Genomic DNA, 14,941 nt, shown 5'->3' with positions numbered 1-14,941 from the left:
CCTATTTTAGGTGGCAAGAGACTAGACGTAGACTGAATGTACTGTAGCTGGAACTACGATCTGACAGCCTGAAGCTGGCAGTGCTTCTTCTTCTGTGGTGTTTTATGGCAGTTGGCATCCTTTATGTTGCATTACCGCCTCCTTCTGGATTTATCCATCCACTGTTACCATCACTGCCGACATCGGTGACATCATCTAACAGAACTCTGCAGAACTAACGCCATGCTCAATTTTTGGTAAGACTATGGTGCGCTGTAAGGACAAGCTCTCCCAGGAAAGCTTCCATCATCAGATTCTGGAGGGTGTTCAGCAGAACATCTTCACATAGGTCAACTATAAAGTCATCAGACCTGCACATGCCCCCTTGCGCCCTCCTCTGGGCAGAGTTGTCTTCTCTCAGTCGGGAGCATTTTTGAGCAAGCTGTGAAGGTGGTTCCAGTGCGTTTGTTGTGTGCTGTGCATTTTGTGAATGTCGGGTGAGTAGTGCGTTCTGTGTTTGGGGCCTATTTCCCGACCATCCTGCGCACCCTGCACCACCCACTGTGCCGTGCTGTTCTCTCACCCCAACCTCTGCCACCCCCGCTAAGAGCTGAGGTCTGGAAGGAGGGCCAGAGGAGGAAGACAGGGGGTGGAAGTGTTGGAGAGAAGTGGGGGAGGGGACAGATGGGGGGAACGAAAGCATAGAGTGTTGAGGCGTTTCTCGAAGCTGGCTGAAGTAGGGGACGGGATCAGATGTCCCAATGAACAGAGACTGGCGGGAGGTTGGATCGTCCAGCAGGCTCCTCAACAGGGAGGTGAGGATGTGTGTGAGGATGTCTCTCTCGGGCCCGTCTCTCAGTTCGGGCAGCCCAGCAGAGAGGGGTGTGCTGGTGCTGGAAGAAGCAGTTTCTTGCCTCTGAGTCTTGGATCTATACACATAGTGCTTATTGAGCTGGTTAGGGAAGTGGGTGTGGTACTCCAGTAGTCCGTGGGAGCATGCCGTCATGCCCAGGTGCAGCAGAGCAGGGTCAGGGAGTTCAGGGCGCCTCCATACTGCCGCTGCCTCTCTCTGCACCCGCCGCTCTGCCCTTGTCAGCCTGGTGCTTGGAGCACCGGCTACAGCACTGCTACTGCTGCCATGGATCGGAGGAAGAGTCTTGTATTTCCTGAGTGGTGGAGCATTTCTCACTGGAGCCGCTACAGACTCCTTATCCACCGGAAGGCCTTGGCTGTCGTCCCTAAGGTCCTTCTCGGTGAGAGTGAATTCATGTTGCTGTCTCTCTCTTTCTTTCTCCCTGTGTCGCAAAGCATCATGGTACTGAGCCAGTGCTGCTTTGTGGGTAACCTGACAAATGAGATCTAGCTGGTAGAAGGTGGGGTAGCCAGAGGAGATCAAGGCAAGGACACACAGAGCACTCTCCCCTGGATACAGACTGCCTCGTTCTGGCTGGACCTGCACCACCTGGTGGTTCTTCTGCTGGGGCAGCTCCCATGCATAGTACACGGTGTCTGTTTGGGAGACATTGGTGAGGAAGAGGATTCTTGTGGAACGGGAGCAGATGGGTATGTCACCTAGAGACACTCTCTCCTCAGACAGGAATACCACCTGTCCCGGTAAGGGCACCCTCTGGACACAGGGAACAGATGGCTGGGCATCACTGAAATGAAACAGGTTTGCAGAGTCCAAAGCCCGGGAATCTAACGCGCACCCCTCAAACCTCACAAGCCTGGAGTCTCCACCTTGGATGTGGATAGGGATGTCCACGATGTACATGGTAGCCTCCAGCGGAGAAAATAACCACTCCAGTATGGCTGTCTTCCCGGGGAGAACCTCTCCTTGTGGGTTGAGGCAGCTCAGGACTGGCTGGTTAAAGTGGTCCACTTGAAGCTGCTTCAATGGCGCCGTGTCCACTTGATAACAGACTGGCACTGCACCGCCATTATACAGCTCATACACCTGTCTGGGAGGAGTGAAGTCTCCAATGGTTACAGGTGTGAAGACATGCCGAAAGGAGGCGTAGTGGAGATAGGGTATATCTCGCTCCACCGTCACCCCCTGGAAGTTCAGCAAGATCTCTCTGCCGTGAGAGAGTTTGAACAGGACAGCTAGCTGGTCCATTCCAACAAAGTTATGTCTGTAGCTAAAGTGCACTGCCCCCTGCTGGTCGGGGAGCAAAGTTCCTGAACGGGGAGAGATGCTGAACAGATGGTTGTCTTGAACCTTCATCTGGTGCAGCTCAGTGCTGCTGAACTCTCCTGTTTCTGCCCAGTACTCCAACTCTATCTGTTGGTCCTCTGGAAACAAGAACCCCCAGTCTACAGGGATAGGGCCAGTGTTGTGAACCATCAGCACAATAGTGGACGGGTCTGAGCTCAGGGGAGCGGCACTGAAGTTGAAATCCAACTTGACAGTGGTGAAGATGGATGGACAACAGCATACACTGTGTCTGGTGGGGGTTGGGTAGGTGAGCTCTGGAGGGGAAGGGCTGGACAGCAACTGCTTGTTGAGGCTGTCCAGTGAGAAGAGGTTCCACAGTTGTACCTTGCTGAGCCCACCCACACTGCCACCGCTACGTGCATCAATCACCTGTAGGGTGGGGAACACACCCTCCGCCTGGACCTCACACACTTTCTGGATAGGGGATGACACCAACCCACTAGCGTTCAGTGTCTGGTAGCTGATGGTCCACTGGTACCGGGTCCGTCTATGCAGTCTGACAGTGGATCGGAGCAGCGTTCTGGAGTGGGAGGCAATGGTTCCCCTCGTAGATTCCAGCTGTAGGGCATTTGGCTCAGTGTTGGGGTCATGTCCTTTGTCCAGTAGTGTCTGCTGTACAGAGAGAAAGAAAGAGATGGGACAGAGGCTGTTGTTAACCAGAGGAACCTCAATTGACCGACAACTTCCAACCAGCATCTCCCCAAGATCCAGGACTGCACTCTCTGCTTCTATGGAGCCTTTAGAGCCAGATCCCATGACTTTAAGGGCAATGTAGGACTCCATACATCCAGGAGTCTGGATTGGCCAGAATGTGAGGTGAGGTTTGAGTGTGTAGGTTGTCTCTTCCAATGGGCTGAAGGACCAGGTCTGAACTGTGCTCTCATTGGGCTGCAGTTCTCCGACCTCTGGTTCTACAAAAAGGAGCTCTTGGTCTGGTCCCGGGATGTTCCACTGAAATCCTAGAGGTAAACGACTGAGGTTCCTGATGCGGTGGGAGCGTTGGGTGCATGAGCCCACAGCTGTAGGCTGGAAGTATAGACTACCTTCTCCTTCCAGACACACACGCACCTTCTGCACTGTGCTGACTACTGTCAATTCCTGTGTGTGTTTGGCCGCATTGAGCTGCAGGGATAAAGTAAACCCCTGCTTGGGACTGTCCTCTGTGGGTGTGGTTCTGAGGGTGAGGATCTGGTGATCCCCAGGCCGGATCAAACCGCAGCTTGGCACCACAAACACCGATGCTGCCAAGGAAGGGTTGGGGCTATGATCTGGGTCCAGATGGAAACTGAGAGGTAATTCTCCACAATTTTGAAACAGTACCATCTGGTAGGAGAGAACTCTCAGGGCAGGAAATACCACGTGAGGGTGCTGCAGGGAGCAATGTGGGATGAAGTGCTCTCTGCCTGGCTGGAAGGAGTGACCTATGACTCTGACTGTCACACACCAGGGGTCACACAGTAGTCGCTCCTCCTGATTAGGGTCCTGCAGCATCTTATAGAAAGCAAAACACTCTAGTTGTGCTCCGTGCAGGGTATTGAGCTGTTGGGGGGCATAGGTCACTCTGAATGATGTGGACTTCAACTGACCCAAGTCACATGATGAGGGAGAGACAGAGAATGGGGAGTCTTGGGCAGCAGTCCACATCAGGCTGAGTTTCCCTCCAGTGTGGTTGGTGATGGAGACTGATTGAGAGGAAGAGGATGAAGAGCATGAACAGCGGGGCAGTCTGTGATTGAAGACCAGCTCAGCGGGGTTCACAGTTACATCCATGCCTCCTGAACAGGCCTGGTAGTACTCTTCCATTGGACTGCTCTCTGGGACAGCAGCACCGCCTTGCCCCTGGTCCCAATCCTCTTCTAGGGAGCAGAGCACCCCCTGTTGGTACGGCAAGTGTTTGGGTAGCAGTATGGCTGGCTGCTGGAGCTGCAAGTGACACGTACCAATCAGGTCTAGAAACACAGGGTCCTTATGCAGTATAAGACAAGCCACTCTCCTGTGGTGTGCTATAGGGTGTGTGGGCCTGTAGACCACCTTCAGTGTGATGTGGTTGTCTGGGCGCAGAGTGCCGCATGCTGGCTGGATATTAAACACGCTGTGACCACTGCAGTCCACGTCCCATTGGTAAACAGCATCAGCAGACGAAGAATTAAGCAGCTCCACTGCCCGTATGACTGTCCCTCCCTCCTCGACACAGCCAAAGTCCACCACGGAGGAGGACAAGGATAATGTGGGACCCATACATTTCCCAGTGAGTTTGAGCAGGGGTTTGCTGAGAGCACCTGGGCAAGTTAGAGACAAGTATTCAACTGAGACAGTATCCACAGCTATGGGGGTATAGGTGACTGTAGCCCGGAGAGATGCACCGGGCACCACCTCACCCCTGGTGATGTCACAGCTGAACTCTGACCCCCAAAAAGGCACTCCATCCGACAGCCAGGAGAGAGAGAAAGACGCAGTTACATGGGAGGGGTTGAGGATGTCAATGTGTTTCTGCACACTGTAGTCAACTCCCACAGTGCCAAAGTGCAGCACTGGGCGGCCCTGCTCCTCTTCCTCCTTGCCATCTGGATTTCTCAGCAGCAGACATGGGTATTTGGCTGTACCCTGCAGGAGCACAGTGCAGCGGCTCTCTGCCTCCTCTCCTTCTTCTCCAAACCTGCAGTAGGCCTCTTGCTGGTACACCCGTGCCTCTTGTGGGCAGAAGACCACAGTAATGCGACACTCCTGGTCCGGCTTCAGCAGGCCTCGCTCAGGGCTCAGCTGGAACGGCGCTGGGCACAACCACTGAAAACAGGTCAGGAGCATACTGGCATTTCTGAAAAGAAAAGTGGTGCGTGAGGAGTGTTGAACAGCACACAGTGGCAGTGGCACAGATTCGGGCACCTCCAGTACGCGACAGGGTATGGTGGCGCGAAGGCACACTTGGAAGCTGCCATCTTTACCCTGGAACTCAATACTGTCTTCATACTCACACCTCTCTAGCGGTCTGAAGGTGACTGGCATGGAGAAAGAGGTCCCAGGGCTGAGAGGGATCAACTTTGGAAACAAGGTGGTGAAAAACCTGGATAATGGAGGCCTGAAATGTAGCTTCTGCAGCTTGGTGTGGACGTTCTTCAAAACTAGAGTCTTGGTGAAGACCGTTCCAAGCTCCCAGTCCTCCCAGACGAGCTCTGGCCACAACTCCACCCCTAAGAAGCAGCTCCTCTGGCCGGACACTCGTCTCTGGATTCTCCCTGGATGCTGCAAGGTGGGACATTTGACATCTTCCCCACAGTTGGTGGAGATCCATGGTGCACTTCGTCCATGGGCCATGTTGTTGCTGCATGTTCAGCGTCCAAATTTATAACGTCAGCAGGGAAGGATTTATGGTATCACTGAAGATGTCACAATGTATGTATAAGTGATGTCATCAGTTGACATCAGTTCACTGGACATTGTGACATCATCACCGGTCACATCATCACTGATGACATCACAATTGATGAGTGACATCACTGATAAATAAAGAAAGGTGGAACTCGGGAGGAAGAAGAAGAGACCCAAGATGACCAGAAGGACAGAATGTAGGGAAACAGTGGATGGATAAATCCAGAAGGAGGTGGTAATGCAACATAAAGGATACCAACTGCTATATAATGATACAAAGTGGGTTGATAATCGGCAAATCCATCCTTTAATTACAAGGACAAAGTAGAATCCCTGCTGTGTGCAGATAACTCACATCCAGCATGGTAACTCACATCACATCACATCACATCACATCACATCACATCACATGGTAACTCACAGCAGGTAACTCACATCCAGCGTGTGTGTGTGTGTGTGTGTGTGTGTGTGTGTGTGTGTGTGTGTGTGTGTGGGGGCGTGTGTGTGGGTGGGCGTGTGTGTGGGCGTGTGTGTGTGTGTGTGGGCGTGAAGTCCATGATGGGCATGCAATCCCAGAAGAAGTGCACCATTTGCCTGACCAGCAAAACTGACTGATTTTGTTAATGACCTGAATGTTTTTATAACTGTTTTAACATGTGATTTTAGCAATGAACTAGCTGTATATAGAAACAGATGTCCAGAGCAGAACAAGATAGACAACGTCTTCAAACTCTTCAGTGGAGTGAAGGAGAGGAAAAGTCCTGGCCCAGACAATAAGAACACATCTGCATATTGGGGCATTGCAGATTGGCATTTTTATGACCATTTTCCAAAATGGCTGCCAGCCGTACGTAGCTCAGCATATGAGACCAATCGTTCATTTTGTGATAAAAGCACCACATTTTGCAGATATGTTCATAGATATTTTCTGAAGAAAACTGGATATTGGGGCATCGCAAATTTGCTCCCTGGTGGCCGTGGCAGACATTTTTCAAAATGGCCACCATCAATTTGTCAACATTTCCTATCCCATTGGACCCACATGCAATACCAGCCATAGTATAGATCCTAGTAAGCCTGAGAACCTAATAAATATTGGGCCATCACAAATTTGCCCCCTGGTGGCCGTGGCAGGCATTTCTCAAAATGGCGACCTGCGGTTTGTCAACATTTCCTATCCCATTGGACCCACATGCAATACCAGACAGACATAAGATCCTAGTAAGCCTGAGAACCAAATAAAAATACTCGTTCAAAATTACTTTTTGACTTTTACAAAGTAATTGGTCACTTCACTATATTATGTGTGTACATTATAGGCCTATTAGTGCAGCTATTGTTCATTTAGTGATAAAAGTGCTAAATTTGGCACAGAAATAGCTTAATATATGTAGAAGACATCTGGATATTGGGGCATTGCAGATTGGCATTTTGATGACCATTTTCCAACATGGCCGCCAGCCGTTATAGGCATAGAACACTTTGGTCAGCCCCAAGCTGCTGTTTCCATGTTTTATGCACCTCAAATATTATTTACGTACAAGTTAAAGTGAAACATAACCTATGTTTTGTAAGCATTTGGATTTTGTAAGCCACTCACAGTATTTCAACAATCAGGGTCATCTCCTGTGAAACAATGTGTTAATGTGAAACATGTGTTTTCTGATGACCATTTTCCAAAATGGCCGCCAACCGTTACTGGCGTCTACACTGGTCACCCCCAAGCTGCCGTTTCCATGTAGAAGGCCACCAGGGGGGGGGGGCAAATCTGCGATACCCCAATATCCAGTTTTGTTCAGAATATATCTATGCACATATCTGCAAAATGTGGTGCTTTTATCAGCGATAGGTTAGCTATGCCGCACCACTAAGGAAAGGTAGGGTCCGACTCTTGCAATGTTTCTTAAATGATAAAGATACCTCGGTAACGTTGCGCATGTGAGTTTTAAAATTCAGTTTAGAGTTGAGAATGACACCCAGGTTTTCGAGAACATTGTGGCAGATGAAGGACTTAAAAACAGCTCTTGATCAGACGCTCAGTGTCATTCTTTTTTAACAATATATTTATTCACATTTCTTATACAATTTAACTCATTGAGTGCCAATGACGACAATCGTCGTCAATTCAAATAGTAACGTAGAGTGCCAATGTTGACGATTGTCGTCAATTGCGTTTTTTGACGGTGGGACGTGGATCAAAGCCTGATGCATCTCCTGTGAAAGTATGGTGGATGTTGAATGTGTAAAAGCTATTTTACGGACCCATTAGGTGGCGACAGTGCTCTCCAGATTAGAGAAAGGTGAGGAAAAAAACAGAAGAAGCCGTGGGGACACGGAAACCGCATCGGTATGCATCGATATGCATGAAGCATAACGTTAGCTGTGCCTGCAGCAGCCAATCTGCTGCCACAATTGAGCCCCTCCGTCTCCGCTGCGATAGCTCCTCCACATTAGTTAGATTAGTTGTGGAGTTGTTATTATTCTCAGTTGGAAGCGCTGGGAGCGGGCGACAAAAACGGCGGAACGCTGTGAAAAAGTTGGGTTTTCAGTGCAGAGCAAACGCAGCAGAGAGCCACCAGAGACACACACGGAGGAGGGGTTTGCAGTTGAGGGGGGGGGTGGGGCACGCAGGGCAGCATACAACACTGACCCAGACAGCAGGCTCGATGGACAGATTGGTTGGCAAACACAAGCTAGAATATCTGATGCCCACCAGCAGTAAATCAAGACCAGCAAGAAGGTGTAGGGTCTGCGCTGGTTGCAGCTAAAAAATAAAAAATATTATTTTGCCAAACAAAATTCCTTTGTTTTCGCTGTTTTATTGAAGGAAATTATTTTTGAGGTGTCACTACAACAGAAAATATTAGCTTCAGAGTCAGTGATGTGCTTGAAATGCTTAATTTCACAAAAGGCTGATTATCTCAGCTTCTAGTTTGAAACGTCTGTTTTTGCTGAAAACAACCTATCTTCTCCGGCTGATAACTAAAGGACGGAAAATGATATCAATAAACTTTTTTTTGCTGATGATACAATAGACTCTCATCGTTCGGTGTTTACATAGTAATATCACACAATATTCTGTGGGCCTCGAGAAATCACTGAAAACGCTCTGAAAGGGCTGGCACTGGGAGCATCCGTTTTCCAAAAGTGGCTGGCACTCAATGAGTTAACATCACACATAAACAAACACAAATCAAAATCACACACAACGTCTCAGACATAAGACCAATTGAACATATACTTTGAAAGGGTGTTAAAATTTTAATCAAATGTCTTACATTATTTTACCAATAAAAAAGAAAAATCTAATAATGCAGTGAGGTTCTATCATGCGTTCTCAAGCTTCCTCTTCGTCTGCTAGATCAATACTTTTCACAAAGACAGTAAATGGTCCCCAAATGTTTTCAAACCTATTTAATTTTCCCTTCCTTATATATGTCAGACTTTCTAACGGTAGAGTTACTAACATTTGTCTAACCCAATGTGTCTCAGTGTCATTCTTAACTAAGCCAATGTGTCTCAGTGTCATTCTTAACTAAGCCAATGTGTCTCAGTGTCATTCTTAACTAAGCCAATGTGTCTCAGTGTCATTCTTAACTAAGCCAATGTGTCTCAGTGTCATTCTTAACTAAGCCAGCGATGGTATCGGGCTCCGGTGAAAGAGACTTAAAATCACCAATCAGGATTTCTGACTGCTGGCGATTGATGTTGTTTGTGCCTATATATGGATCACAAGAGGCACGAGAGGCTGGAGATGTTTTCAGCCAGATCGTTCACCAGGAAAGCAAAAGGTTTTTGCTAATTTGGCCTGGACGTCCCTGATAATGGAATCGCCGATGATCAGCATGGTCGGAGCGAGGAAGGGGGGGATGAGGTCCAGGGAGAAGAGGCGAGGTCACGGCCGTGGGAACCACGTGTGCGCCAGTCGGCTTGCTTTGTTAGCCGGAGGGGTTGCCCGAGAGGAGACAAAACAAAAAAACAAAACACAGGATGGACAAGCCCGTCTTTATTCGTCACAGACGACCACCGCATGCAGGCGGCGACACACACACAATTTACAGAGGCGCAGTGAAATGTGTTCTCCGCATTTCTCCCATCCAGGCTGGTCCTTCCTTTCAGGGCAGGCCAGGAGCGGTGGGCAGCTTCCTCCTCAGGACAGGCCAGGAGCGGTGGGCAGCTTCCTCCTCAGGGCAGGCCAGGAGCGGTGGGCAGCTTCCTCCTCAGGGCAGGCCAGGAGCGGTGGGCAGCTTCCTCCTCAGGGCAGGCCAGAAGCGGTGGGCAGCTTCCTCCTCAGGGCAGGCCAGGAGCGGTGGGCAGCTTCCTCCTCAGGGCAGGCCAGGAGCGGTGGGCAGCTTCCTCCTCAGGGCAGGCCAGGAGCGGTGGGCAGCTTCCTCCTCAGGACAGGCCAGGAGCGGTGGGCAGCTTCCTCCTCAGGACAGGCCAGGAGCGGTGGGCAGCTTTTTCCTCTCTGCCCCCGGGGAACCAACCCGGCCGTCACTGGTCAGGCAACGATCTTCTGCATGTTTTTTAGTGGGGGGATCATCCATTATTCCTTCCATTCATCTCTCTCTCCCCCTGCAGCAACGCCCTGTTCAGGTGACTTCACTCGTTCATAAATATGCACGCCGTCATTCCTGTCCAATCAATGTCTCCCACGCTTTCCCATGCTCTCCCTCTCTCTGGCCTGCTGGCCAATCACCTAACTGGAGTTCTATATCAGTTCCCTCGTATTTTAGAGTGTTGTAACTCACTTTGTGTGTCTCCCCTCAGTGATGGTCTTAGGGGTGCACCGATCACGTTTTTTGCCATCGATTGCCGATCGCCTATGGGAAATATCTGCCCAACCGATCATCGACCGATCACCGATCACCGATAAAACAAACAAAAAAGTTTGGAAACGTTATTTCGGTCGATTATTTCTCCCCTTTAATAATACCAATTGGCATTGTATTTTATATCATTGGAAAGCCTGATTAGTGATAGGGCTTTTTTTAATTAATAAATAATAATAATAATAATAATAATAATATAAAATATATCGGCAATCAGCCGATCGCATATTTGAGGTCAAAATCGGCCGATACAGATTGCTTGCCGATCGATCGGTGCACCCCTAGTCTTCACCATAGCAGTTGCTTCGCCCCACCTCCTCCCCTGAACACCACCAATGTCATGACTCCTGTAGAATTCCCTATGGGGGGGGGTTCTCTATCCTATAAATCACTGACGTCCTCCTCACGTCTCAGAGGAGCATCATCATACCATGGAGTCATACACCAAATCTAAGTGTTGTTTGTTGCAATCAGTTATTGTACTTTCCTTCTAGTGTCTCATCATTGAAATGTTTTTATACTGTGTCAGTGTGATTCGTTATGTATGTGTGATGTTTTTAAGATCCTTGCATCCCAATTCCAATGCAGTTTACTGCAAATGGCAAATAAAATGACTGACTCTAGAAAGGCACTACATGTATATACATCCAATCTATTATTATTATTATTATTATTATTATTATTATTATAATATGTTGGGATGATCCAGATTGGCTTATTATATGTTAAAGCTTCAGAGCATGTGATGTTGGGATGATCCAGATTGGCAAATGAAGCGCACCTGGTGAGGTCACCACTCACCTGGTGAGGTCACCACTCACCAGGTGTGCTTAATTTGCCAATCTGGGGAATAAAGCAGGTGTACAGCATGGACCGTGATTGACCGACAGAGATCAGTCTGCTTGAGGTACAGCATGTTTTAAGGAAATCTTTTTCTCATGTAGTGGGCTTGAAGTTTTAGTTGGATAAAAATGTGGAGTTGTTCTAATATCACTGTTTTCAAGCTACATTCATTCGGTACTTGACTGTATCTTTTCATTTTGTCACTTCAAAGTTTTTAATTGTCAAATATCTTAAAGGGGAACCCATTAACATTAATAATCTTAACTGTCACATTACTTTAGCGCAGTGTTTCCCAAACTATGGGTCGGGACCCGTGTGTGTGTGTGTGTGTGTGTGTGTGTGGGGGGGGGGGGCTGGGTCGCCAACTGGTCGTTATGGCAACTCATTACTGTGTTTTTTGTGAGTTTGGGTCCCAGGGAGACACAACGTTTATCTTTTGGGTCCCAAGATAAAAGCGTTTAGGAACCCCTTTAGCAGACAAACAGAGATGCACTAAGCACATTTCCTCACATGAGTGTAATTGAGTAGCTTTTTTGGTGCGTCAGGCCAAGTCAGTCATTTAACTTTTACTTAACCCATTGATACCTCATGCAGCATTTGCGTGTATATCCCTCATTTGTGTGTGTATCCCTTTAAGACCGCGAACCGTATCACGCGGTTCGCGGTCTTAAAGGGATACACACACAAATGCTGCATCAGAGTATCAATGGGTCAAAGGAAGGCTTTGCTGCTTTTCAACCTGCTCTGTATCATTATAATATTAATATTATAATATTGGTCATATATGGGAGTGCTCGCTCACCTTCTCTGTTTTCTTCATTGAGAAATCCCTGCAGAAGCCGGACCCCCGCCAGCTGGCATGGGCTCGTTAAGGCATGGGCTCGTTAAGGCATGGGCTCGTTAAGGCATGGGCTCGTTAAGGCTCTCCATGGATTCTCTGTGAATGTGAGCGTACAGAAAAAATAAAAATAAAGGATCTGTAGTTGGAACAGCCTCCCTCGAGCAGAACAGCTGTTCACCGCGTCCAAAATGTCCAGTGGGTAAAGTGAGACAGTTGTGTTTCATAGAAGATCACATCATCTAACATTCTGTTATTCTAAAAAAATAATAACTAACTTTTACTCATGAGTATCATTTAAATCTACTTTTACTTCAGTAGATTTTTACACCAGTACTTTTACTTCTACTTAAAGGGATAGCTCTGATTTTTTAACCCTAGCCCTATTTGCTATTTACTGATATAGATAGATTCATTCCTCAGCTCAATCAATGCTGTTCCTCATATAGTTAGCCACAAACCAATACAAGGTCAATGGGGTGATGCTCTGGTCTGTGTAATCTGATGTGTGCACTGTGGAGGACATTTCAGTGAGCCTCAGTCAGCTCGCACAGACAGGAGCGTGACTCCATTGACCTTGCATTCATTTGTGGCGAACTATCTGGAGCTAGCTAGAGAAACGGCATGGATTGTGCTGAGAAAGGAATCTACCAATCAACGTCATCATTGGAAGTAGCAAATAGGGCCAGGGTTCCAAAAATCAGAACTATCCCTTTTTAAAAGTAAATGATCAGCAAAGTAACTTGTACTTGAGTTGGACATACTCTTTCCAATAGTGTTGTAGTCGAGTCAGAGTCCCAGACACATCTTCAGGACTTGACTTGACTCCGACTGGAACACTGGGGACTTGAGACTGGACTTGAGACTGGAGATATAGTGACTTGACTACAACACTTCTTTCCAACAATACAGAGATGTGGTCTCAGTTGTCTGTGGCTCTGTTGCTGTCTGTGTGCCTGGGGCCCACAGCGGGGGACCGGCTCCAGGATGCGCAGGGCCTAGCGGAGCTGCGGCGTGTGCGGACCCTGGCAGCCCTTCCGGGCTACGGGTCATGTTGGGCCGACGCCCTGGACGAGCTCGACACACGCTGCAAGGATATGACATCCTATAGCCAGAGCCGCATCGCCCTGAGGTTCACACACTGTCACCTGCTCAGGTAATAACACACACACACTGTCACCTGCTCAGGTAATAACACACACACACACACTGTCACCTGCTCAGGTAATCACACACACACACACACACACACACACTGTCACCTGCTCAGGTAATCACACACACACACACACACACACACACACACACACACACACACACACACACACACACACACTGTCACCTGCTCAGGTAATAACACACACACACACTGTCACCTGCTCAGGTAATAACACACACACACTGTCACCTGCTCAGGTAATAACACACACACACACTGTCACCTGCTCAGGTAATAACACACACACACACTGTCACCTGCTCAGGTAATAACACACACACACACACACACACACACACACACAGTCACCTGCTCAGGTAATCACACACACACACACTGTCACCTGCTCAGGTAATAACACACACACACACATTCCCCTGCTCAGGTAAAACTGTAGCTCTGTTCGGAACCATTCCCTATTACAAAAGCTAGAAAGGAGCTAGGGTGGAGACCCCCCCCCCCCCCCCCCCCAAGTTTGAAGTCGATCAGACGAACGGTTCTCGAGATACGTGAAAGCCGTGTTCTGATTGGTCAAATCGCCCAGAATTCAACACTGCATTTTTGGGGGGATCCGCAGCAGTGCACGCGCCAAGATTGAAGTCGATCCGACAAGCAGTTCTCAAGATAAACCATTTTGTGTTGACAGTAGGTGGCGCTATCACTATCAACAACAAGAAATTAGGCTGCACTCCGTCAAGTCAAGTCAAGTCAAGTTTATTTATATAGCCCTAATTCACAAGCATGTCTCAGAGGGCTTCACAGAAAGTATGTCTAGCTGATTCTAGCTAACACACAGTAACAAGAATATACAGAATAAAGATAACATTTGAACATTTGAAGAAAGCAGGAGAGTGGAGGAGGGAGGGAGAGGGAGGAGAGGGGGGAGGTGGGGAGAAAATAGGAAATGTGGAGAGGTGGGAGGGCGCAGGGGAAGGAGAGCAGTGGGAATGTGAGAGAGGGGAGAGGACAGAGAGGAGGAGAGAACAGAGAAGGAGAGGTGGAAGGGTACAGGGGAGGTAGAGTAGAGGTAGGGTCTAGGGTGGAGGGAGGGAGGGAGGAGAGGGGGGAGGTGGGGGGGAAATAGGAAATGTGGAGGAGGAGAGAACAGGGGAGGAGAGATGAGGGTGCAGGGGAGGGAGAGCCAGGGTAGGGGTAGGGTCTAGGGTTGGGGGAGGGGAGGGAGTAGGATACGGGCCCGGATTAGGGCGAGGGTGGGGAGAAATGGGAAATGTGGAGGAGGAGAGAACAGAGAAGGAGAGGGTGCAGGGGAGGGAGAGCAGGGGGAATGTGAGAGGGAGGAGAGGGCAGAGAGGAGGAGAGAACAGAGAAGGAGAGGTGGGATGGCGCAGGGGAAGGAGAGCAGTGGGAGTGTGAGAGAGGGGAGAGGACAGAGAGGAGGAGAGAACAGAGGAGGAGAGATGGAAGGGTACAGGGGAGGTAGAGTAGAGGTAGGGTCTAGGGTGGAGGGAGGGAGTAGGATACGGGCCCGGATTAGGGCGAGGGTGGGGAGAAAATGGGAAATGTGGAGGAGGAGAGAACAGAGAAGGAGAGGTGGGAGGGTGCAGGGGAAGGAGAGCAGGGGGAATGTGAGAGAGGGGGGAGGACAGAGAGTAGAGGTGCAGGGGAAGGAGAGCAGGGGGAATGTG

General features: G+C 49.0%; 1 protein-coding gene across 1 annotated transcript; it reads right to left on the bottom strand.

The window, feature by feature from the left end:
* Positions 1 to 226: 226 nt before the first annotated feature.
* On the bottom strand, positions 227 to 5,509 carry LOC310780801 (cilia- and flagella-associated protein 65-like; the record flags this gene model as incomplete). Its single annotated transcript, XM_083641304.1, has 2 exons — positions 227 to 295; positions 563 to 5,509. The coding sequence occupies 2 exons, from the start codon at positions 5,507 to 5,509 to the stop codon at positions 227 to 229; spliced, it is 5,016 nt and encodes a 1,671-aa protein (XP_083497430.1).
* Positions 5,510 to 14,941: the final 9,432 nt, after the last annotated feature.

This window comes from Poromitra crassiceps, assembly GCF_964638095.1.
Source record: "Poromitra crassiceps genome assembly, chromosome: 8".
NCBI classification, from domain to species: domain Eukaryota; kingdom Metazoa; phylum Chordata; class Actinopteri; order Beryciformes; family Melamphaidae; genus Poromitra; species Poromitra crassiceps.
The sequence above is the reverse complement of the archived record's forward strand: the minus strand, read 5'-3'. Positions and strand labels throughout refer to the sequence as shown.